Here is a 27,052-nt window from a genome sequence, read left to right as displayed (position 1 = left end):
AACTTGGTTGCATCAGCAGTCTAGGAAATGTTCACAACTTTGTTACATCAGAAATCTATGAAATATTCAAAACTGTGATACATCAGTGGTCTAGGAAATGATCACAACCTTGTTACTTCTCATCTTCTTCTCCTCTCCCCTCCCTTCAGTCTCACAACATACCTCACTTGTGGATGCCATAGCCGCACTGCTCCAGGCCGTTGGGAAGTGCGATATTCACATAAACAAATAAAAACCCATAATAGTTGATTAAATATTCGATGAAACGGGGTAATTTTAACTCTCTTGGGATTTGAACTTTGACCGTCTTCAGTTATGATCAAGGAATCAAGCTATAATTTATAAATTAGAAAATGAACTTATAAAATACTGAGATATACCTAAAAAAGTTTGTTGGGGCATACTCGTATATAATCACTTCTGCTGTGATTGATCAAACATTTTCAAATATTTATTCTACAGACGGTCGATTCCCGCTAAAAATTATAATTGTTTCTTATTTCCTTCTATCTTATCTTTTGTTTCTTTCTATCTCTCTTTGTTTCTTTCTTTCTTTAAAACCAGTAAAACTATTGCATCCCCAATTGGGATATGCTGCGAGGTAAAAGGTGGTAAGGAGGGGAAGGAGAAGAGAAAGATGATGGTTAGACAGAACCTGGCTATTCAGATCTGGTCATCAAATACGTCTAAAGTCATTTCAAGAAAAAGTTTAAAATCTGAGTGGTGGTCTTACACCAGGGCGATACTGAGAGTATCTTCCACTCAGGATTTTAGCTGAAGTATACTATATATTATTTTTTAATTTATAAATTGTGAAAAAACACAAATTCTAAAATTTACTTGCGCACGCCGGGATTTAATATACCTACTGGCTTGTTGCTCGGGGCTACCAATGATTTGGAGTGAAGTTTTGTCGTTTTGAATTCTAGTGTAACTGAAAACTGAAAAATTAAAAAGTTTTCTTAATATAAGTTTTTGTTTCACTTGATCGTGCCATTTTATTCTCGGGTGCCCCCGACTTCCACCATTCACCAATGTATATAACATTATACCTAAGTATTAAAAAAGTACACTGTATCGGATTTTATTCAACTGTTCCTGGGCCGTCCCCGACTTTTTATACCATTAAAACCAGTCTCTAAACACCCCTGACACTAATAAGAACAAACTTTGAAATTTCTAGCAAAATCGGTCCAGTAGTTTTTAAGTATATAGGGGTCAAACACAGAAACATAAATTTCTAAATGTATATAATAATCATTTTTTTAAACCAAGTGTTCGTTGTTAAATTTAGCCAATTTAACTTCGTAAAAATGACTACCACAAAACAGATACATTCCTAGCGTGGGTGACATAACACTCGATATAAAACTCTAATAACGGGGGTTCGCTCGACGCTCACATTGTAATTATTTCTGATGAACATATTACTAAGATAGCAAATGTTTCGAGAGGTATCCATGCTGATGGAAGTTATTTATATTTATTATTAATAAAAACAACACCCTACCATTAAAATATTTTATGTAAAACGGTTTGTAAATTTTATAAAACTTTTTAAACTACAAAATTAGCGGTAAACACCAGATTTTATTTTTCTAGACGATGAATTAGTAACTTCCTGAGGTATCCCTCTAGAAACATTTGTGATTTTAGTAACACGTTCATCAGAAACAATTAAAATAAGTCCCATGGGAAGATCGAATTTCTAAGCCTGCTAGGGCAAAATCGACCAAAAGTCCATCTATTTCCTATGTTGTTAAGATTCCTAATTTATTTAAGAGATTTGATTTGACAAATTCAACCTTGGGTCTGTCCAATAAACCAGTACCGCGCGATCTATATTTTTGTGCACGACTACTTCACTTACGACGTTAAGATTCTGGCTTTATCTTAGGGTATTGTCTCGTATTAAATGAAATTATTCTGAGAATATCTTCCACATTGTTGACGCGAGGGATTCTCCATGCACAATTGATTATTACTGATTGATTTTTATTGTTTCAGGAATGTCCTTCGGGTGTCGTAGACGAGGACTGCTTCAAACATATTTTCGCCCAATTTTTTCCACAAGGAGGTAGGACTTGTTTTTAATCTTAATAACATTTAAAACAGAATTCAGGGGTAGAGACATGCCATTGCTCTGTTATTATTCTGACTCTCGACATGGGCCGACTCAAGTGTTTGTCACTTGATCGTGTCATGTCGGGTGTCCCCGAATGGCATAATTCAGTGGGGTTACTGCCAAAAGTTGGTAACATTTTTTTTTGGTTTTATGAGTTAGCGATGATTTTTAAGTTTTTTTGTATTATAAGTTGGTCAACAATTGGTAACAAATCTATCTGTGGGTACTGATTTTTTCGCGGAATATATATTTAATTTGTATTGGTATTTCAGGCCAATAATTTTCACTTAAAATAATTTGTTTTCCTCTAATTTCGATAGGCAAGTTTTTTTTATAAATCTTTTATATAGACAAGAAAAATATTATAAAAGCACTAAAAATAAGCACGTTTATTTAAAAACAATACTAAAATATAGTTAATCTTTTTAAAATCTGGTCAAATTATTTCCGAGTTTTGTTTTATTGGGTTCCTAACAAAATATCACTATTTTTTTGTTTTTGTTTTTGGGGTGTTATGCCGTGTTGCGCTAACTTCTTCTTTAGCCAACGTTTCGGAGAGCATTGCAGTGTCCATCATCATGATGTGAGGCGGACTGTAGGTTGTTGTATGTGTGTTGATCATGATTTCCTCACCTTCTAATTTATTGGTTCCCACAAAATATAAAATAAACTAAGCAAAAATTATTTATGTTTGTTGTCTGTAGGTTACGTTGGGGTTGCTTCATAAATTTGAATGATTTCCTCATATTACGATATTATTTTATTTTCCAGATGCAACGAAGTACGCCCATTACGTTTTTAATACCATAAAACGTACACAAGGCAGCAAAATCAACTTTGAGGTGAGTAAAAATATATAAATTAATATATTTTATAACAGCCCCACGTTGGGCGCCACTGTAAAACATTAAATTTAAGTACATATAAACTGTGTTGGAAAAAATGATTTTATGAAGGAACGACACATCTCGCTACCTGTATCAGGTCTTGAGCTTAACATAGGATAAGGATCTCTGCTCGTTCAAGGCATAGCGTCCAGTTATATAGGCCGTCCGTTGTAAATCATTCGGCAGGTAGCATGGAGCTTGCCTTTTATCAGTTGGCTTATGATTTGCGTAACCAATATGAGATCTACAATGTACTGCGTTGGTAGAAAGGGATGCCGTAATAGATGTGAGCAAGAAAGTATTAGAGTCATGCGGTTTCGTCACGTTACATATTATATTAATATATTTTTAGGTGAATTCCGTATGCGATGTAGATTTTTAACTGCTCCTAACCAGAGCTTGTGAGATTTTGGCATCCTCAATTAGGGCATTTTGTGAGACTGAAGGTAGTAGGGGAGGGAAGGAGGTGAAGAATTAGATTCCTGGCTATTCGGGTCGGTCACCAAACATGGCAAAAGCCATTTAAAGCATCGTTTCGATTATAAATAACGGTCTTTCGTCATACCGGCGTACTTAAATAATATATCTGGAACGTTTTTAAATTAAAAATTTATGTAAAATAACAGAAAATGTGTTATATTACAAAATGTAATTAAAAAATCAATTCGACAGAACAATTTACCAAATGGACAAAACGAATGTCAAAATGGACAGAATGAATGTCCAAATAGACAGAATGAATGCCCGAATAGACAGAACGAATTTCCAAATGGACAAAACGAATGTCAAAATGGACAGAATAAATGTCCTAATGGACAGAATTAATTTCCAAATGGACAAAACACTACTTCCATTCACTACTATATAAATAATGTAAATAGTTAAATAAGTTGGAGGCGCCTGAGAAAGACATTAGCAATAGCGAAGCACTGCGAGGGATCCACTAGTATACTATTATTTATTTATTTACGGACAAATAATATAATCCATTACAAATAAATAAATTAATATTTGTACGTATTAGAAGCAGAGATGGCAGTGAAAGGAGAGCATGTGTTAATGATGCGCAATTAATTGTCATTGAAATTTTTGTCGTTACACATGATATAAAAAGTACAGATGGAAGACAATTACAAGGGGTACAGGAAAATTACAATTATAATGAATGAAGAAGATTTAAAGGGCTTCAAAAATTACACATTACGTATCGACTGTCGAAATTCATTTAGGCTTACACCAAAATATTCAATGCTTTGACTTGACGGTGAGTTGACAAGTCTCGACAATCAAGAAAAAGGAGAATTGTATAAAAAATAATATAAATATTATTTTGTAATGTATAATCATATTTTCTATTTTTTTTAAATTATTTATTCTTAAATATATTTATATTACAAAGGTATAGTATATTGTCCTCCACGCTAGGAGTTCACCTGTGTTGTGGAGGGCTTTTTCAATTGTAAAGTTATATAATACTAAAACAATACAGTGGAGTTAGTTACACAGAGTAACAATAAAAATTAAAATATAAAATCGATTTTTCCATAGTTATAACAAAAAAAATATGACATATAAAAAATTAAATATTAAAGGGATTGTAGCCAGTTCCATATGTGTTTTTTGTATTCTGTAATATAATAGTTTTATAGCCTGGAATCTGTAGTGTTTTTGTCCAAAGGATGTGTTGGTTTTTGGTATTAGTAGTTGGTGTGCATGTCTTGTTCTAGTATTGCGAGAAATTTGTGAAGTTTTAAATGTGTTTAGGTTCTTGTAAAGGAAAGTAAGTATTTGTATTGATTATAATTTTTGAATCGTCGACACTGGGAATTTTTTGAATATGGTTTAAGTAGGTATTAGTATAGGTACTTTAAGTATTAATTTTATTAAGGTTTTCTGAGCTTTATACAGTGTGTCTATATAAATAAATAAGTGCAAACGTTCAGGGCAGTCAATTATTGGATTTATGATTTTATATAAACAGTCGGTAACTCATCAAATTCGAACTTGAACTAGCAGAAAAATGCGCCAGTTTCTTGCGGTTGACAATACAGAAGAATAACTAAATGAAAGGAGAAGGTAATGAAAAGAATGAATGCTATTTTTTGTTATTTTTATTAAAAAGCTTGTCTTGAAAAGGGAAAGAAATAAGTCAGCTAATACCAACGATTTATTAAAACGTCCGGGGTACAGGCTTGCTAAAAAATAACTGATCTATTGAATTTAATTTTTATTTACTTTTTCCCCATACGTTAGGATGTTGTGTGGGGCGTCTTTTTTAACTCTTGACAGGCCAAGATACCAAACAAAACGTCTGTAACCAATTGGGTCTTCCGACGACCCCATGCATTTTTCTGTCTTATGGGCTTTTAAACTATAGAAATCCCAACTATTCAGTCAATTTTATCAATGGTAACTTATGTATTTGGGCAGAAATACGTAAAATACTAAAGTGAGATGTCAAGTATTTAAGCTAATATAAGGAGGATAGTAATTAATAAGGGGGATAGTAAAACAAATTAAGGAAAGGAAGTTCTGGGAAGGTAAAAGGTATGAGAATTTGATAGGAATCTAGGGATCAGTGATTCCAGGAGTGACGGACATATAAACATATCCCTCCCACTGTGACGAAAGGCAATGGGACAATCAACTAGTTGGAGAGGTCAAAGGGTCTCTCAGTCTCTGGTTTGGGGAGACACAAAGGAGAGAGAGAGATGCATCCAAACAAGCTACTGATATGTATACAGACAATGTTTTAATGCCCTGAGTTTGATGTCTCTGAAACAATTATATTCAAAAAATATTTCAATTTGCGCATTAAAAACCAGGATAACTTGGCGCATACAAACTGAGAACTATTCACAAAATCCTCATTACAAGATACATTCTACCAAACTAGAACGACTTTTGGATAAAGAAAATTGTAATTTAATACCCTCCCTAGAAACCAAAAATAACAGACTTCAAAAGAAGTATTTAACACGGATTGTGGACACGGGAAGGAAAAACATAGACACAAAGTTGTAACCTAACAAAGATTAACTCTTTGTTATGTTTTTCTTCTAGATACTGCTTTATAAATTTTCTTTTGTAATTTTTAAACATACTTTCAAAAACTCTCTTAAAAATTAAAAAAAAGCTTGACCTAATTTACAATTCTCACACAAAACCATTTACATAACGTACATAAAAACTTGACTTAATTTACAATTCTCACACAAAACCATTTACATAACGTACATAAAAACTTGACTTAATTTACAATTCACACACAAAACCATTTACATAATGTACATAAAAACTTGACCTAATTTACAAATAATACACAAAACCATGTAAATAATGAACATGAAACCATTATTTCATTATTTTAAATTTATACAAACATCTAAAGTTGAGCTGTATGAAGTACAATTTGTGAGGCAATCGTGGGTACCGCCGCCCGGGAACTATTAATTGGATAGCCAATATAGATGCCATTCATAGTTCACCCTAAGTGGCAAACTGAAGACCTCCTAGATACGTCCGTCACTCCTAGACATACTGACCCACAGATTACCTTTTCCATCCCAGAACTCCCTCTCCTTCCTTTCATTAAAAATACCGTCTACACAGCATCCTCGAAGATGAAAAAAGCCCTGAGGAACATCATTTTCTTGAGTACTTCTTTTTTGAAGTTAATGAACTAAATTACTTTTTGTTACTTCCTCTAAAATCGATTTAATATTTGCGAAAATCGATGAAATTTCTTGAACAAATTGTTAATTTCATGAACTTGTTTGAGACCTAGGAGTTAAAAGGTCTTTAGTAAATCATGTTATTGGGTTTATAAAATGAGTGCACTATGAATTATTTAATTATGCTATTAAAATGACCCTATGAGTCATCGTTTGGGAATAACTAACATAAAGACATTCAGTCAAATTTAAACATTACACTAATTGGGGAAACTTTACTGGGGTAATAACCATTAATAATTTCTAATATTTTACTCAGAAATCAATTAAGAAATCAGTAATTGAAATTAAAATACCTACCTAGAAATAATATAAATGTATCGTCTGTAAGTGGGCTACCCACAGTTTGATAATGCCTTCAGAGGGCGAAACAGCTGTCACGCGTAATAATAATTACACAGCAGAACTTGTTTAAAAATAAACTGTCAATAACAATATTATTGAATATATAAAAATAAAAAAATGGAGTTCTACAAATTAAACTTAACAACAATAAATAATAAATTTAGTAAATCAGTTTTCTTTCAAATCACACTTTTACAGATTATCTCTTTTATCTTCAAATACATTAATTCAGCCCTTCAGTATTTTAAATATGTTGTCATATAAGTCTCAAGCAACATTGAAATTGTCATTAATTTTAGGAATATTTCAATATTCCTATATGAAATCATGCATTTTGTCATTTTTTGGGTTTTTTTTTTCCTTTGAATCGTGTACAAATATTCCAAAGACCATAAGTGAATTCATTTCGTTCTCTCAGACATAAAATCACAAATGTTCGCATGAGAGGAAGAGAGATATCTAACATTAAATAATGTATGGTCGCTCTGGAACAATATTGGTTACCTGCATTCACAGCGGCATATGAAGTTTGGGACCACATTTGGTTTCCTAATAATTAACGGGTAATAATACCTTTTTAAAAGGTGTGCGTTAATTTTGTACCGCCCTGTCAAACAGAAAGTATATTTTTTCTAACAAAAGAAAGACAAATTCTGTACTCCAAGATGAATATTAACGTAAATATTTCATGGCACTAATTCCTTGCGCTATTTACATTCATACATCGTCTCATACATACTGATTAATCATCTTCGAGTTTATTTGTTTCAAATGCTTATTTTAACTGAAGAGCCAGGTTACTTCCCCACCTTCCTCGTTCCCATCTCTTTTCCATCCCCACTACCTTAAACCTCCCAACACACCCCAATTGAAGATGCAATAGTCTCACTGGTTCCAGACGGTTGGGAGCAGTTGGGACTCTTGTTTAATCGGTTTAAAGCAAAAAAATAACCTAAAGTAAATTGAATAGCCTCTCCCGATCCGGCCCGCTACGCAGCATGTGGTCAGGCACATCCGCCGCCAAGAACTGAACACACCTCACTCGATGTACCCGGGTACAACTGCTAAGTCACCAAACGTAGCGAACCACTTCAAGTGACCCATAATAGGTTGGTTATCCAATAAATGGATACCGGGGCGGCGGTACCCATACCCACCTCACATGTTCTGTATTTTCAATGTTCTGTTTGGTCAATGGCGTTTCTCACTATTTTGGTTTTTAAATGTTCTCTTTTGTAATGTCCCCGAAATTTTGTTTGAAATGGCTTTAGCTGTGTTTGGGACCAACCCCAACCAACACCTTCAACCCCATAACATACATCAAACGGGGATTCTATTAAGTCACTTGCTCCAGGCGGTTGGGAGCAGTTGGGACTCTTGTGCAATAGGTACTCACAAAAAAAACTATGAAAATTATCGTAACCATCTAAAAAATATGAAAAAAATTAGTGGAAAATAATATTGTTCTGAATTTAAAATATGAGATCGACAAATATTACGTAAAAATGACGACGCAATGGCCGAGTAGTTAGAGGCGTTGTCCCGGTAAGAGGGAGATTCTGTGTTCGATTTCGTTTTTACATATTAATATTCTCTGATGTTTCTCATCATCTTTCTATCTTATTATGTTTGGTTAGTCTGACAGATTTGTCTGTATGAGAATACCATATTATACCGTGTTATATTACACGGAATGGACTGTAAACCAAATCAACAAGGAAGCGAAGATATAAAGCACAATCAATTGGGTTTTAAAATCACGGGAAATGCGGAATGATGGAAACAGCCTACCTTGAATTCCCATGAATCCTTGCAGTATGGCTCTCGACAAACTGGCACTGTAGACCAAAACGAGATGATATTTTGCAAACAGAGCACAAAGCATGTGAATATACGACTCCGATTCACGACGACAAAACGATAGCAACTGCTTGCCACGAATGCGAATATACTGACTTGCGATAATTTACAATGCAACCAAAATCATCTTCTTCTTTCCAATGTGGGTAAGGCTGTTTTAAGGAAATGGATAGTAGGAATTATAGTATATGATGGGAAATGATGGTAGGTATTATCCCAAACTGTTTCAATACTAAACACCCATACTAGCATCATTTGATAAATTATGAAAATTTTCCATTCATTCAATTCTTATAACAGAGTCGCGTTCAATAAATCACTCCTATACAAGTCACTTTAACTGACGCTTCTGTAGAATTTCTCCATTAATTTAGTTAGGTAAAACATATATTTATATATGCCTTCTAACTTATATGTTGTAATACACATGGTGTTTGAAAGAGAGAGTACGAAAACAGTATGCAATATAGTTGTGAATGAGGAATACTTGGAGCAGGTGGATGAGTTTGTGTATTTATTCAATCTATACATGGATAATTGTATGCAAGAATTGAAAGAAGTGGGATTGGGCGCGAATTTGAGTAATCTGAAAGTATGTTGCCTATTGTATGCTGATGATGCGGTGCTAATTGCTAATAGTATGAATGATCTGCAGTCTCTCGTGTCTAGGATGAAGGAAGTATGCATGAAGAACGAGTTAATTATAATGTAAGTGAGTCTAAAGTAATGGTGTTTGAAAGAGAGAATACGAAAACAGTGTGCAATATAGAGCTGTGAATGAGGAATACTTGGAGCAGGTGGATGAGTTTGTGTATTTAGGAAGTATGTTCTAGAGAGATGAGAAGGCTGACAGAGATATTGAAACAAGGGAAATGCAGGTAACTCCATTAATGGGGGACAGAACGCGGTTGCTTTCAGCATTATATGCAGCAGTCCACAATGGATTGCTGGTATCTACACTGACGTATGGTGGTGAGGCATTAAAACTGGCAGAGGAAAGTAGAAATGAGATCCCTGAGGCATATGTGTTGTAAAACCACGTATGATCGTGTGAGAAATGTGGAAATTCCCAAAGAATGAAAGGTTGACGTAAGTTTAATAAAGAAACACTTAGATGGTTTGGGTACGTAGAATGGAGTGAAGGGAATATATATAACGAAAAAAGGAATGGTGGAAAAAACCGGCGATGCCCCATGAAGACTAATGCATTATCTTTGCACTAGAAGAAAATAAAAATCCGAATTAAAATCGATAAAAGTAACATTGTGAATTTAATGACACTATATGAAGCTAATGGTACACGTAGTGTCCACAGAAAAACCAAAATAACCATATATAAGACCATTGTAAGAACTGTATTGGCATATGGATGTGAGGCGCTGACACTGACGGTAAAGATGGCTGAAATGCTGGATACTTTTGAAAGAAAGGTGCTGAGAAGAATATGTGGACCCGTGAAAGAGGGCAAACAGTGGCGTATCCGGCACAATATAGAATTGTACGATATATATAAGGCCCCTAGCATCTCTGATCACATGAGACTCCTCAGGCTGAGATGGGCTGGGCATGTACAGAGAATGCCGGATACACGCGTCCCAAAAATAATTCTGACTGGTCACCCAGGTGGAAAGAGAAAAGTGGGAAGACCCAGACTGAGGTGGGAAGATGAGGTAAGAGGGGATGCAGCACAGCTTCTCCAGGTGACAAACTGGAAGTCAGCCGCTGAGGACAGGAGGAGTTGGAGGCGACTGTTGCAGGAGGCCAAAGCTCGATATGGGCTGTAGCGCCATCGAAGAAGAAGAAGATATGAAGTGAATGGCAGCAGAAGTCGGGAACGACCGAGGAAGACATGGCACAATCAAGTGAATCAGATACTTGATTCGGGCCATGTCATGAGTTAGAATATGTATGAGACGATGTATGAATGTGAATGAGGCAAGGAGTGTGTGGTGTGACCGAGTTGTTTGGCGGTCCGCTCTCTCTGCCTACCCTTGCGGAAAAACGGCGTAATGATAAGTTACTTATTTATTAAATTCAATCTTCTGTCTATTTATGTAAAGAAGAGTGTCTGTGGCAGGAGAGGCGTGGATTTAATTTATGTACAAATCTACATTTTTATTTTGAGACTGATAAAATATTGCTCACTTGACCTTCAAAACAAGAGGAAAGTCACCGTCTTCACTAGATTTTGAAAAACACTGAGTAGATCCCGGGTAACGCCGGGAACTGCAGATAGTAAAACTTAAATTTTCTCCTTTATTTAGATTTTTTTAGTACATTTGTTGTTATTTCATTAAATCTGTTCTTATACCAACATTTCTATTAAAATAATGACGAAAGAGATAAGAGAGTGTGTTTTAAAAATATTTTTAATTTAACTTTTAACTCGAAACTCGTAAACGGATAAAACAGAACATATAAGTTATGTAAGATTTAGATTATATAATTTTAATTTCGTATGTGTTCCATTTTTTTGTCAGTGTTCTTTTTTTAAATGTTCTGTTTTAGTAATATCAAATTTTTCGTTTGGTCACCGTCCTGTGTTGATAATGTTATTTTTGATTAATGTTCTTTTCTGCCGACTTTCTATTTCTTTAATGTTCTTTTTTTCAATATTCTTATTTAGTCACTGTTCTGTTTTATTTTGTCAATGTTGAGTTATGTTAATGTTCCGTTTTGTTAACGTCCCGTTTTATCAATGTTCCATTTGATCACAGTCCTGTGGTGGTAAATTTATATTTTGTTTTTGCTTTGTTTTGTCAATGTCCTCTTTAGTAACCGTTCTGTTTTGTTTTGTTAATGTTATGTTTTGTTAATGTTCCGTTTTTTCAACATTCTGTTTTGTCAATGTTTCTTTTGGTCACCGTGCTGTGTTGATAAAATTATGTTTTGTTAATGCTTTGTTTTGTTAATATCCTATTTAGTCACTTTTCCGTTTTCTTTTGTCAATGTTATTTTTTTTCTTATTATTCCATTTTGTCACCATCCTGTTTTTTCAATGTTCTATTTGGTCGCCGTTCTGTGTTGATAATGTTATGTTTTATTAATGCTTTGTTATATCAATGTTCTATTTTTCAACGTTCTGTTATTTCACCAACACTTAAGGTGACACAATACCCTGATAACGGGGATTTGCCCCGACGTTCACATTTTAATTATTTCTGATGAGCTTATTACTAAAATGTTAAATGTTTCTAGAGGGATTCGAAGGGATGCAAGTTATTTATATATAAGATTAATAAAAACAGGACCTTATCATTAAATATATTATGGAAAAAGGTATATACATTTTATTAATTGTAAAATGTTGTAAGATAAGCGGCAAGCACCAGATTTTATTTTTGTAGACGATGAATTAGTAACTTCCCGACGAATCTCTCTAGAAACTTTAAAGATTTTATTAATGTATTCATAAGAATTAATCAAAATATAACACTCTGAAATTTCCAATTTCTATACCGCTAAAGGAAACACAGCCGTAAGTACTTTAATACTGTAACGCACGCAACTGTATTCGTGTGCAGGTGCTGAAGTACTTAGACCGTTCCAGGTCAGTGTCGGCCAGAGCTCAAGCCGGAAAGGTCGTCTTTGTTCCGGCCCGAATGTACGGTGATTTCTTTTACGTATTTATTTATTTAATCAAACGATTACTTTTAATTCTATTAGTGAAATTTGCTGTTTTTTATAATTTAACTCCTTCCTCAAGTGAGTAAAGGTTTTTTGTATGTTTCACCAATATAAAAGAAAACATTACTTTTTTTCAATTGTTTATACTTAAAATGTGCACAGTGGTCATGTTTCAGATAAATTTGGACATTGTTAAAAAAATATGAAAACAGTTGATTTGGTAGAAGTGTTTTTAATTCTTAAGTTTCTTTATTTTAATAGTTAAATATTACCTTAAATATTTTTTTGAATAAAAAGTTCCGCTGTTACGTGCGATTTTTATTTGGAATTGTCACACCTAAAAATGATTATCAAGTAAAACTTATTTCATATAAAAAGTATTTCAAATATAATAATTATAAACAATGTAGTTTCTTTTTACATATAAATTATATTATTTGGGTTTCAGTCACACCAATTTTTGGGCACAGAAAAATTGGAACTGATTGTGAAGAACTCAGACATGCCATAAATACCTAATATAATATTTTAACCGAAAATTGCTTTACTTTAAAATGCAAACAGATTTTTAAAGAATTAACTGGGTCTGCCCTAGTATAAGGTATTATACAAAGTGACCGGTATAAAATTTTGGAAATTCGAAAGTTTTTTTTCCATAAAACAAATACTCTACATCGAAAGTTTTTCTCCATACAGACAATTAGACATATGTTACCTATAAAGTACCTAAAGTCATTCGAATATTAAAAAGAGTTATTCATCTTTTAAGTTTAGATTGTTAGATCATTTGTTGTAGATAGAATTGTACAATTATCTTCCCAAGTTACTGCACTTACTTACGTTGAAATGATTTTCAAATTTAAGGTAAAATTGAACCAATTTATAATAAATCTCTTGGCTAATATATTCGTACGTTTCAGTTAAATATGGGAAAACAGAAGACAAAATGAGTTTTATCCCGAACAAAATGACGGCACCAAGGAAAATGCTTAACGGAATTGAGACGGTACTACATAAATAAACACTTAAAAGTAAATTTTTGGGCTAAATTTTCTACAGAACTTAATTGTAAAATGACAGCTTAATTAATTTTATATATCTATAAATATGTAGGTATATACATGTATACGCACTCAATAAACTTCCAGCGATTCCTGAGCTTATTCAATTTGGAGTATAAGAAGTACATTCATTTTGGTTTCCGATGACATATTTTTTCCACTTCAAAAGAAAAACAAAGCATTGGACGGTGAAGGTTTTTTGATATCGAAATACTGACATAAAATTTTACCCATTAAATCCCACCTATGTATTGTAAATTCCTCTCGTCCTACAATGAGTTCTGTAACTCATCGGGATTGCTCTAGCAAGAAATAAAATCTAAAATCTGAGATGTAAAAAAACTGTAATGTACGAACTATTTTCTATGTCTATGTTTTATTAGTAAAAATATTTTATTTTTCTATTTTTGTACTGTTTCGTATGTGAAACTTATAATTTTGATATCAAAATACCAATGTAAAATTGTACCTAATTACTCCCACCTGTGTATTGTAAGTTCCTCCCGTCCTACAGTGAGTTTTTGAACTCATCGGGATTGTTCTATCAAGAAAAAAAATAATAACAAAAAAGTATTTGTGATTTATGATTATTTGGGATGCCTTGCATACTGCAGATGATTATATACTGTATGTAGATACCACGATTTTCAAAACACCATGCAAATTATGCAATTCATTAACTAATGCCAACAATAATGAAAATTATTATTATCATTTTAAATTTATAATTATAAAACTTGTCCGTGTGAAATCAAACTATGTCACACTGTGCGAAATTTTGACCAACGCGGGGCGTAAACGAAATGTTTTGGGCTATAGTATTACTCTAAGGGCTATAGCCGCGCCCACTAAAAACGCCCATAACTGATATTATTTTGACGTCTTATGTCCTCTTAAGGTTCACTTCTCTAGAAAAATATAATATATTTTTAAAGGAATTCATGTCTGCGCTGAAGTTACTACTTGTATAAGCTCGAGTCGTTACAGATTATAAAGCTAACGAGAAAAGTTTTAACTGCCAATCGTTTAGCAGGCAAGTTTAGGAAAGGTTTTACTTTAACTGATGGAAAGATGATAATCTACACAATAATCTACGTAAATAATAAAAACTTGGATGCGAAATTCATCTGTTACCAATGACAGTTTTCTCAAAAGTGCCCTTTTACTGTGAAATTTAATTTAATTTTTTTTTAATGACAAACATTCCCATATTACGAGTAAACTGACAATCTTTGAAAATCTACTACTACCACCACAGTAAGCTGAAAATGTTGCTTGTGTTGTGATGGAGGACTTAGCCAGCCGAGGAATTGAACACACTACGCCTGAGTGGGACCCAAACGCAATGTCAACTCGGCCACCGACCGGTGAAATATATCATATTAATTTATTATCGCCCCTTTTAGGGGTTTTTACATGTGCTGGTAAAACTCAATTGATAGTGCTAACAAAAAAAATGTCCAAAGAAGCGAAACTAGCAGTCCACAATAGATTGCTGGTACCTACCCTGATTTATGGAAGTGAGACATGGAACTGGCAGAGAAAGGATGAAAGTAGACTGAATGCTGTAGAAATGAGATCCCTTAGGCGTATGTGTGATAAAATAATGTATGATCAATGGTAATGAGTAAGATTAAGAAAGGGATCCTTAGATGGTTTGGGCATGTAGAGTGAATGAGAGAAGAAAGGAGTGTAAGGAGAATATATGACGCAAATGCAAATGGTAGCAAAAGTCGGGTACACCCGATCAATTGAATCAGTAACTAAAGTCGGGCCATGTCAAGAGCCAGAATAATAGAAGAGTATGACTGTGAATGAGGCAAAAAGTGTTTGCCAAGACCGAGTTGTTAAAAAATTAAAAATTATACAGTAAGTGATAAATCAAAGATGTCCACTGACTCGGTATAATTATTTCTCTCCATAAGTATTCTGGGCAATGAGGAATACATATGGTAGTTAGTCCCAGAATTTTCGCACAAAAATAAATCCTGACTTCTAGTATCTACTACCTAGTGGAATCTGAAAGCTTTTCAATGCAAGCAATTCTGTACTATCAAACGCATTTTTTAGAATTTTGTATTTCTATATAAAATTCTAAATGATGAAGAGGAGTAAATACGGCTGAAAAAACTGATCAAATGAATCAAGCACTTTAAAAGGTCTATTTTTTCAAGTGTTTGAAATAATATTATATCCATTTTTTTAATGTTCCCATGTTTCAGATATATTAGAATTCAAGACCTCAAAACTTTATTCTAATCCCTAGTAACCCCAAACAACGCCGGGGATACTTCAGCTAGTGATATATAATAATAAGACAAACTTGTTTTTTTTTGTATTACAATTTCACAACACCACAGTTCCCTATTTAAATTCCATGCAATAAAATCCACCATTCGTTTTAATACTGACCGAGAGTAAATTTGAAATGCGTTGTAGATTCAGCGACAACGGAACTATTTATGAAATATGTAGTTTATACAAAACATACTTGTGACCGTACGAGCCTTAAGGTAGAAACACACTGGGCCAACGTACGCTACGTAAGCAACGCATTAAGCCCCCGCATACCCAATTTTTACCGATTTATAACAAGTCTCTCGTTAACTCTTTAATCATATAAGTTCCAAAAAAAAGTTATTTCTTTACTTTGCTATGCCGAAACGTTAATTAATTTATTTATTTTATATTATAAAAACAAACAGTACATGATTTACAGAGATGAAACAATATACAGGAATAAGATACTTCATGTTGTGTACCTATGATTTGTTTCCTTGTAATGTCTGCTAAATGGTATGTTTATTCCTTAATTACCATGTGACTTGTGTAGTTTATAGGTGTGTGTGTGACTTGTGTAATGTATGTATGCGCATTGAATACTTTAAATTATTGACATGATGTCACGTTTAAATTTGGGCAGTGAATCCGAAAAAAATGTCAATGTTAGAGTTAAGACAAATATTATTTAGAGTATGAAGAGCTCGGTTAATTGGCGAATTAGATGCTGCATTTGTTTTCTAATGAAGCGTGTGGAATAGCATTGTATGTCGTGTACGTCTCAAAGGTATATTTAAGTTAATAAGGGACAGAAAATTAGTTTAGTCAATGTAATTGTTTAAAATTCTATGCATAAATATTGAGTCAGCTACTGCTCGTCTTCGCTGCAAAGTTTCAATCTATGCATCTACCGTTACGTTTGATATATCTATGGTTGTTTGTTTTGACATTTGGCTTAATAAAATAATGAACTAAGTAAATCGTAAATAGACGTGACAAAGCTACGAATAAATAAACATAACCTAAAAAATAATCGTCGAATCTCACTCGTCACGTGGTCACACGCGTTCGTTCGTATGCCCGTTAATGCGTGCGTCGCGTAAGTTGACCCAGTGTGTTTTTTTCTTAACCTTTCCTTATCAGTGGTGTGTATTTACTACACATTACTTCTAATAACTCTATAAATATAATAAATTCTGAGTTCAGATTTTAGGTATTCCTCCGTTATACATTTATGCACTGAATTAAAAAAATAATATTTTACATAGTTTTCAATTTCAATTAAAAATCGTAGATTTTTGTTAAAAATCGGGAACAAATACACCAATACAATCAACTGTGTGACACTGCTATGCGTAGAGTGTGCGAGGAAATGACACTCTATTGATGTCCCGCTTTAGTTCTTTATGCGGGAACATGAGAAATCCACACGTCCGCAGTTGTATTTTGATTTAGACCATCAATATCTACGACCGCATAGCTGTGTGTGTGCCAGCCTCCAGCCGCCAGCCAGTCGGTCGCGGACCGTCGTTAGATGTGGACCCCTCGCACGTTTTTTTAGCATCTGCCGATGGTTTTTTCATGTTTTCAGCAATTAAATTACAATTATTATCACTTTTGATTTAAAATATAATAAACATAGGCGACTAGCTATGAATATTTATATTTTTCCGATATTAAATCGCTTATTTTGAGATGTGTATTGACTACACAGCACCGGAACGCGTGGATTTTTTTAGCACAGTAAGGGAAAGGTTAAGGAATTTGGCTGTCTGGGTGCGCAGCGACTAAGAGAATTTTTCTCTGCAATTTTCGTGTTTTAAGTTATTATTAAAATAAGTTCATTAATAAAGATATTCATTTTGTGTATAAAAAAATCACAGCCTAAAAACCTTTCTCCAAAGCATTCACAACCCGAGGAACTCCGGGTACACGTCAGCTGTTCTTAAATATAAATAACTTACATCGTATGTGCATCCATTTAAAAAAAAAAACATTTCAGATAAGAATTTGTCAAGCCTCGGACAAACCCCCGTTGTGGCGTTTTAAACGGTACCGCCGGCGTGTGATCTCGGTCATCGAATAATATTTTCCAGCTCTGCATAGAGAAGGTTAAAGCAAGCTTTCATAACTTGACGACGCATCGTTAAACCGGGCCTAACTGTAAACATGTTGATATTATTTTTTTCCGAAAAGGGTGTTGATATTTTTGAAGGAAAATATTTTTGTTATTATTATTCGTTCCGATCCAATGAAAACATTGGGCACTTTGAAGGGTGCTAGAAAAATACGTATATTTTAACTTAACACCAAGCAGAAGTGTCCCTCAGTGGTAAACAGAGAGGATATACCGTAACACAACACCCATGTTACATACTCCTACGGACTAAAGTTATTCATTTCTGTTTTATTAGTTTTCTATGTCGTTTTTAATGTTTTTTTCACCGTTCTTTTCATTAATCTCTTTTAGCCAGATTTTCAACCTTGATTTGTAATCATTAAAATTTTCTATTCGGTTTATATCTCAGGGGGAAGGATATTGTTGAGTTTCGTCGAAAAATAAATATAATTTCTTTGCCCAAATGTGGTTTTATGACTTGGAATATTTTTTATGTCATTCTTTGTTTAGTATTGAAACAGTTTTGGATAATATCTACCATTTTTCCCATCTACTGTAACACCTACCATCCATTTCCTTCCTTAAGAAGAAAAAGATTTTTTGTTGCATTGTAAATTGTCGCAAGTACAACATTCGAATTCGTGTCTTGTAGCAAGAAGGTGCAATCGTAGTGTTCTAATTGTATTATTCACATGCTTTGTGCTCGGTTTGCAAATATAAAAATCATATTAAAGATTATCTCGTTTCGGAGGAAATTTCACAACGAACAGTGCAAGTTCGTCGAGCGCCCTATTGTCGGGATTCTGGGGAATACAAGGTAGGCTATTCCTTAATTCCACTTTTTCCCGTGATTTATTCAAAACCAATTGAATGAGCTCTTTACTGTCGTATTTCTTGTGGATTTGATTTGCAGTTCATTTACGTGTAATCGAACACATTACATTGTGATTTGACCTTGTTTGATGAATACGCGTTACTGTTAAGGCGATGCACTACGTCGTGTAATATTTTAAATTGAGCCGCTATCAATAACAACCCTTACGTAGATGGCGATAAGGTTTAAATTCCCGCTTAACACCATCCGCTTGTTTTGATTTATGCATGAAAAAAACATGGCCAAAAAGTGCCTTTTATTTTATTTTGTGGATGTTCAGGCATAAATAGTTAATTTTTTTTTCGATCATTTCATAAATAACTTAATTTGCCACATAATACAATAAAATTATAACCGAAAATGGGTTCATAAGTAGGAGATTTTGAACTTTAAAGCAGTTTTCATAGGCCTTTACATAATTTTTTTCTGGGCTTATAAAAAGACTTATCTAAAAAATAATCGATTATTTCAAAGGCCAAGATGTATTCTACTCGCAGTATTTAATCAAGCATCTGAAACATTTCTAGGCGACCAAATTTTCAAACCAAAAACACATGATTTTGCATTACTACGTAGTGCATCGCCTTAAGGATTCAGTATTTGTTGTACATTTGGTACATCAAAACTATTGAAAATTTCAATCGAAGGCTTTCTTATGGGTACTTTCAGTAAAGGTCTTAATGATTCCTTTTTTAATGTGTTCAGGTTATGTATATACTTAGATACAGCAGATCTCCATCCTATAATTCCATATTCAATCCTTGCTTCATTTATATTGACACATACTCTGTTATTATTTTGACTCTTGACATAGTCTGAATCAAGTATTTGATTTACTTGATCAGGGCCGTTCCTTAGCAAATCGGTGCCTGGCAAAACAAGTATGTAGACGCCTAGGTAGGTGATTACTGTAATCAATAATATTCGGATGATTTGTATGTTTGTATAGCGTCGTTTTCATGAAAAATAATCTCACGGACTATGTGTTAGGATTGTTAGAAGTTAGGATTTTTTTTATTTATTTTTTTTATTATGTGCATCTATATAAAAGGTTTACAATTTTTTTTTCACTTTGCCTGTCTCACTAGGAAATCCTGTGCCGAGACAGACTAGTTTACAAATATTTTATAGTATTAAAATAAAGTACATTTTTCAATAAAGCAAAAATATTTGACAAAAATTTTCAGGTTGTTAGGTAGTGGTAACAATAATGAGATAGAGGATTATATTTGGGTGAGGTGACTAATTATTGCACGACCTTTTTCGATGATCCATTGTTTGATCATCGAAAAAGGTTTGATCATAGATCATTTGTTAATATTATTCGATTTTTTTGTTTTTTCAGGTAGGTTATTGTATATTTTAGACGCAATGTATTTGAAATTTCTTTGACCAAATGTTGTGTTTGTTTTAGGTGTTTGTATAAGTTCTTTAGTTTTGTGTCTTGTGTTTACAATATTTTGGGTATTTTCATAAAATAGATGTGTTTTATTTTTAAACAGATGAGTTAAGATAGTTTTTGTGTAAATTTGTCGAGTATCTAATACACGGAATTTGTAGACTATATCTGCAGTACTTGTTACTAAGGGAACTTTAAGAATAACTTTCATAATTAATTTTTGTGCCTTCGATAATGAATCTTTAGCTGATAGTGTTGCACCTTCCCGTGCGATTATTCCATACTCAATGATAGATTGACAAAGAGAGTAATAAAAAATTTTCATAGATTTGGAGTCTAGTATGTTTCTAATGTTTTTGATGAAATAAATATGTTTTCTAAGTTTATTGGTGATAAGTAGGCAATGTGTATTCCACTTAAGATTTTGATCAAATGTAAGACCAAGGTATAATATTAGTGCCTTGGCGCCTTGATAATTCTGCGTACGTCACCGATTTCTTATACCATTCACTTCCGCGTCACATAAATATTCTCCTTCCTCTCCTTTCTCTGTATACATAAGAGTCCCTTTCTAACATTTTTAACATGGTCAGGTTATACATACGCCTTAGGGATTTACCACTATTTGTAAGACCACCAATTAGAATTAAAACGCTGCTTGAAATGACTTTAGCCGTGTTTGGTGACCAGATATGAATAACCAGGTACTTTCCCACCTTACTCTTCCCCATCTCCTTATCCTCCCTACTACAGCATCACAACATACCCCAATTATTGGGGATTCCATAATCTAACTGGCACCAGAGAGTTGGGAGCAGTCAGGACTCTTATGCGATATTCACATAAAAAAATATGGGCATCTGGGACTCTTGTACGTTATTCACATAAATATAATCTTTTGACGTTTTCACTTCACTTTAAAAGGAATTTATTATTCCTATTGAGAAATGTAAAAGAGATCTGGTTTTGTCCATTCATACATGCATACAAAAAAATGAATGCCATTCATGATTTTCAGTTTGTAAAGAGGTCAGTAAAAGAAGATGAATTCAAAATGAATGAAACGAACTTCTTTTTGAAAAGCTGTTTTTGAAAGCTCAAAAACGCTTTGAAAAGTAATTATTTTTCGCTGCAGTTTTTTTTTTTTTTTTCCTACCAGTCCTGGTCGATCGTGAATGACCCGCTCATTTAAACCCGCTCACAAGAGCTTCCAAAGAGCGAGCGGGTTGTTTTTGGTGTGTCCAGGGTGACGGATGTAGAAATACAGCTGGTGCATAGACATATGAATATTAGTAGACCTGCCCTAAGTGATTAAAAGCGTATTATTTCCCACTCCCCATACCGGTTCCATTGGAGCCGGCTGTGCTCGCGTATGGCCCTAAGTGAATTTAGAAAACGTGACGTCATCATTCTTGTGCGAACTATGGTCGAGGCATCATCGGTTCATTTTACGAAATAACACGGCAAAATGGTGGCTTGTGGTATGAAAACTTATAAAAATAGATGTGAAAAAGAGAATAAACCCAATTGTCGTATTACATTCCATATATAAGCATTATTTTACTTTATTTTAAGCATATTCACATCGTATAATATGGATCAGTTGTTGTAGAAACATATCGAGATACGTCTGGACGCGAAACACAAAGCTGGTTGGTTGCTGGGAAGTAAATTATGAACATTTATGAAAGTGTCTTAACTAAATACGTAAAAGAAATATTCGACTCTGAAAATAGAAGAAATTTATTATGCCGAATTTGGACTTCGCAAATTTGTTCATAACGTGGCGAGTAATTTGCGCTCCCATGTAAAAATGTCTATTCATTCAAAAGCAGATTTTGCTTTTAAGAACTAAATGGTGATATTATAATGCGAGATGCCTATATACTGTCAGATTGATTTATTGACGAATCACAGTCAGCTTTACCCCCTTCGTTCTTCAACAGTTGATTTTACCCCTCATCTTTAATTTCTAGTCTATATATTCATATGTCTGTGAGCTGGTGGTAAGACTCATCCATCGCCAAGACCCGGACAAACCTCACTCCATGAACCTAGGCACCCCTGATAAGTCAACAAACATAACGAAGCACTTGGGGTGACCTGTGGCCAACGTGTTAGCGGTACTCAAACCACCTCGCAAATTGAAATTGAGGCTCCAATTTCCAATTACCGGAGACCTACATATAATATAGAACCGGTTCTATCTTCCAGTTACTTATTTTTTTTATTATTTATTTATGTCTATTCTTGAATACACATTTTACAAATGATTACAGTGGTTTATATTGTAGTACAGAGAAAAAAGTACAGAAAAAAGGTATAAAAAATAAAGAACATAGGTTGATATAGGTAAAACTGTGTGTGGGTGATATTGTATGTTACGTGAACACCTCACTAGGAGAACCTGTGCTGAGGTGTTAACATGTTTGTGATTAAGTGTGACTGGTATTTTTGTGTTGTAGTAGAAAGTTTTTTTTTTTTTTTTCACAGACATATATTGAAACATGAAAACACACATTTATATGTGAGTGTATGTATTTTTGGATAATTCTTGAAGAACGTGTACAATATTTAATTTTACTTATCATATTTTCTTTATGTTTGGTTTGGAATTATAATCTTTTGAATAAAGTGAATATCTTGATTTTTTATCCAGGCTACGATATGTTTTTTGACAAAGTTTGTAGATGTATTTGTAGTCATTAATTGTTTCAAAGTAATGGGCATACTGTTAAAAAGTTTGGTTGCGTAGTATTGAAAGTGTCTTTGTCCGTGTGTGGTGTGTGTTATCGGAATGTTCAGTATTTTATTTGTTGATGACCTGGTTTTTATTATGGCTTTTGGTTGATTTGTAATATGAAGATTATTATGGATGAGATGTAGGAGAGCAGTTTTGACGTAAAGTTGTCTTATTGACATGACGTCTAGAGTTTTGAAGATTTTGTTTGAGTCTGTGTAGAATGGTACTTGCTGTATGACTTTTATTATTGCCTTTTGAACTTTTTGAATTGGGTCGATTTTTGTGTTTGTACTTATGGAACCAGTTCAGTCAAGGTTGATAAAAAATACAAATTCTTGTAATGAATATGTCATCTACCTACTTCAACGGTATTGGGTGACGGGTAATCGTGTTTCGGGTAATTTTCTCAAAGAGCGGGTAAAACGACCCGCTCATGACGCTAGTGAATTGTGCACGAACCAGGTCGTTAAAAGATCGATTGACCCAGCTCTAGTCCAAGTTCCAGTCTAGTTCACGGTTGTCCGGAGTCAGTGAACCAAAGCATCCTCAATTCTTCTAGTATGTTATGTATGTTAGTACTTGCTTATTCAAAACTATGTATTTTTTTAAATTGCCAATTCACGACAGTAATCCTTTATTTCAGCAGTGTCATCAGCTATCGTAAGGCTAAAGAAACTAAAACGCATAGCAGATACTAAGTTAAGTAAGCTGGCTTACATACTGTCAGGACCTCATGCCAGGGATATTGGATGACTATACAATATCGTATCGATATGCGGTAACTTCTTCTTCCTTCGTATGGTGGGAGCACCTTGGAGAGACCTATGGTGGGAGCACCTATGGGAGCACCTTAGCCTATTGATGGTGGACCAGGTTTTGCGTGGCAATGAGAACCCAGGCTGTCTCTCGGTGGGGTCCTGTATGAGATGGGCATTTTCCACGTTGGCCGTTTGCCACTCAAGTTTCAACCTATCTCCTGGAGTGAGAGGTAATCAGAGGAGCCTCTCTCCTTCTGCCCAGAAGGGCTATGCCTAACTAATGATGATTTTACACCGATTCCCAAAGCATGGTTGCGATTTTTGATATCCAGACCGATGTCGATAAATCAGAATCTATATACACTGGCGACAATGGCGCATCTCTCTATGAATTGACATGCCTAAACATTAGAAGGCTACGAAAGTGTTAAAAATACTAATAAATTGACATTGTCGAATTGAAATCTTTTCTTTATACGTTGGCAGTCCGCATGTACGTTTTAACACTAAAAAGAGAAACCCCTTCACGGCCGCATTATTGTTTACACATTTATAAAATATATAATTCTTGATAATACCTCAGAAAATTATTTGATTTTTTTTTTCTTTGTTCATTTGGATTAACTTTGGACGTCAGAGGGTATTTTTTAAATAGTAAGGTATAATAAACATAACACAAAAGTAATACAAATAACTGTTTCATGTCAAAAATCCACATTTACAAGGTAGCGATAATCTCTAAGATTTGAAACAAATAATTAATAAATAAAATTCATTCGGAAATAAATAAATAAGCTAGGATCTTTATAAAATTTCTCTACAATAGTCGAAAATGTGTCCATAACTAACAGTGTTAATTTGAATGAACATTGAAATTCATTTACAATATTCTGGCAAATGACTGTGAACAGTGAATTGAACTGATGTTATTATTATAGAACACATCTTTATGTATTAAAATATGTGTAATTTGTGTAGAAAATATTGAAAACTCACCTTAAAATGAAGTAATCAATGACGGCAGAAATTCGATGAAACTCACAATCAGCAGATGTAAAAATATTTATCATTTTTGTGGCGGAAATATGGATTTCAACAGAGCGAAAAATATAGACGCATCAGAAAAGATTACAAGCTATAAGAAAACAAAAATATGTTTTTTCTAAATCGCAACCATTACGGTAAAAAAAATCACAAAGTTTGTGTTAATTTGAATTAACACTGGGGCTAAAAGAATTGATTAGTTCGCAGGGTCATTAGCCATAAATAATAGCATTCGTTCTTCGAAGTTGGAACGGTTGATAGCATCAATTCTTCGATCAATTGATAGCATCTTAGACAAATTGATTAAGTCTTTAATCACTTCCATTCATTATTAAGCCAGCTTTTTTGTATACGAACGAAATTATCCAAACTTTGTGTATATTGACAGCGTTTCTGACACCTGCAAGCAGTGACTTTTGTTTAGTGACTGTCAGCATCATTTCGACGGTCATTAGCTGAGTTGGCATCGCATTTCGGTCCCACTCAGGCGTCGTTAGTTGAGCCTCCATCAAGACACAACATTTTCCGCTTGATCTGGTGTTAGTAGGAGATTTTTAAATCTTGTCAGGTTATTCGTAACCCGGAAATGTTTGTCTTTCTTTAAAGAAAATATATTTTGACAGTGCTCGCAAATATCACTTACTGACTTATTAATTTAGAGTTGTATCGATCGAACGTGTGAGTAAATAATAAAATTGGATAGAACCTTGGAACTCATAAGAGTGATTTTCACAAAAAACAATAAAATACAAATTATAAAAATAATTATTTTTATGAGGTAGTGGGGAGGGCAGTAGAATCAGATGGGGAAGAGAAAGGTGGGTAATTACTTTCTATCGTGCATGGTTCATTTTCCGATTAAATTCACTCAATTCCACCAAATGCATATAAAACTAATTGAAGCGCTCTATAACTGCAGAGAGCCTGCATATAAATTGGGCTTTTACCAGGTAATGAACGAAAGCCTGTTTTACATATCCCGGAGTTGATGGGGAAAGAAAGAGCATTACCTATATTAAGTTAAAAACAATATTCTCGTAATTATAAACATTCAACTCGACGAGTTATTCTTATTAAAAGAACTAACGAACTCCGCAATGCTATTACTAATGTCTTTCTCAGGGGCCACCGACTTGTTCAAACAGAATTAAAACAGAATTTTGCGAACACAAACATACGTACGCTGAATTTTGTATATATTATGATTGAGTAGTATTTAGTTCCCTCTGTACGGACTTTATCGTTTGTCTGAATTCTTCAGTTTTGAAAATGTTAACAAAACTGTTCAAAGATAGTTCTAAAATTCATTGAACAGGAGTTACAGACAGAGGCACAACCGAAATTAATATTTTTACAAACACCACTCAAGGTTCAGAAATCTCATTACTATTGCATTCTGTTTTTTATCCGTGATTTTATAAGTTGTAAGATGAGAATATGACGAGAATGAGAATCGTAGAAGTCGAGGATTCTGTAGAAATACACGGTACGAAGTACTTGAGACAGGAAAAAAAGGTTTCGTAATTTATTTATTTATATTGGGTTTTTACAAATAATCTCACTTACGTGAGAACAAGCCAGTTATAAAAACACATTTAATACAGAAATTGGTACCATACAATTACAAAAATTTATACAGAAATAGGATACATTAATTTGCATTCATCTAAATAAATTTAAAAAAAAAACGAATAAAAAAAACCAATAATGTAGGAAAACTCTCTAAAAGGACCAATAGTACAAAAATAGGTAGAAGGCAAAAGATACACAAATAGAGATACGATAGACACAAATGGAGATATAAAAGATAAACAAATAGAGACACAAGCGACAAAAAATAAAGACATTAGAGACTCAAGTAATACATTATATAATTAGTACAACATATTTTTTAGGAACAGAAGAACATTTTTTCTGAATCGGTACAAATTTTCAACACAAATGTCTACTTCACCACAGACAAAAGAGACACAAATAGAGACACAAGAGATACAAACAAAAACACAAATAGAGACATAAAAGAAAAGACACAACGGTCACACATAAAGATACAAGTAGTACATAATATAATTAGCGCAACATATTTTTAGAAACAGCAGAATATTTTTTCTAAAGCCATATTAACTATCGACAAAAATGTCTACTTCAGCACACTCTATCTTATTATATAGTCGACATATTTGGGTCACAGCGCTT

At 33.7% G+C, this 27,052-nt stretch overlaps 1 protein-coding gene across 1 annotated transcript in view; it reads left to right on the top strand.

The window, feature by feature from the left end:
* The window catches only part of LOC149416482 (Kv channel-interacting protein 4-like), a 56,858-nt gene that overhangs the window by 14,652 nt on the left and 15,154 nt on the right, over positions 1–27,052 (top strand). Inside the window, exons 3-4 of the mRNA XM_089642009.1 lie at positions 2,008–2,077; positions 2,897–2,967. Of these exons, the coding sequence (XP_089498135.1) occupies positions 2,008–2,077; positions 2,897–2,967 (141 nt within the window). The remainder of the gene's footprint in view (positions 1–2,007; positions 2,078–2,896; positions 2,968–27,052) is intronic.

Source organism: Hesperophylax consimilis, chromosome 17 (genome assembly GCF_061612785.1).
Source record: "Hesperophylax consimilis isolate HC1 chromosome 17, BYU_Hcon_1.0, whole genome shotgun sequence".
NCBI classification, from domain to species: domain Eukaryota; kingdom Metazoa; phylum Arthropoda; class Insecta; order Trichoptera; family Limnephilidae; genus Hesperophylax; species Hesperophylax consimilis.
Note: the sequence above shows the minus strand (reverse complement) of the source record. Positions and strands in the feature narration are given on the sequence as shown.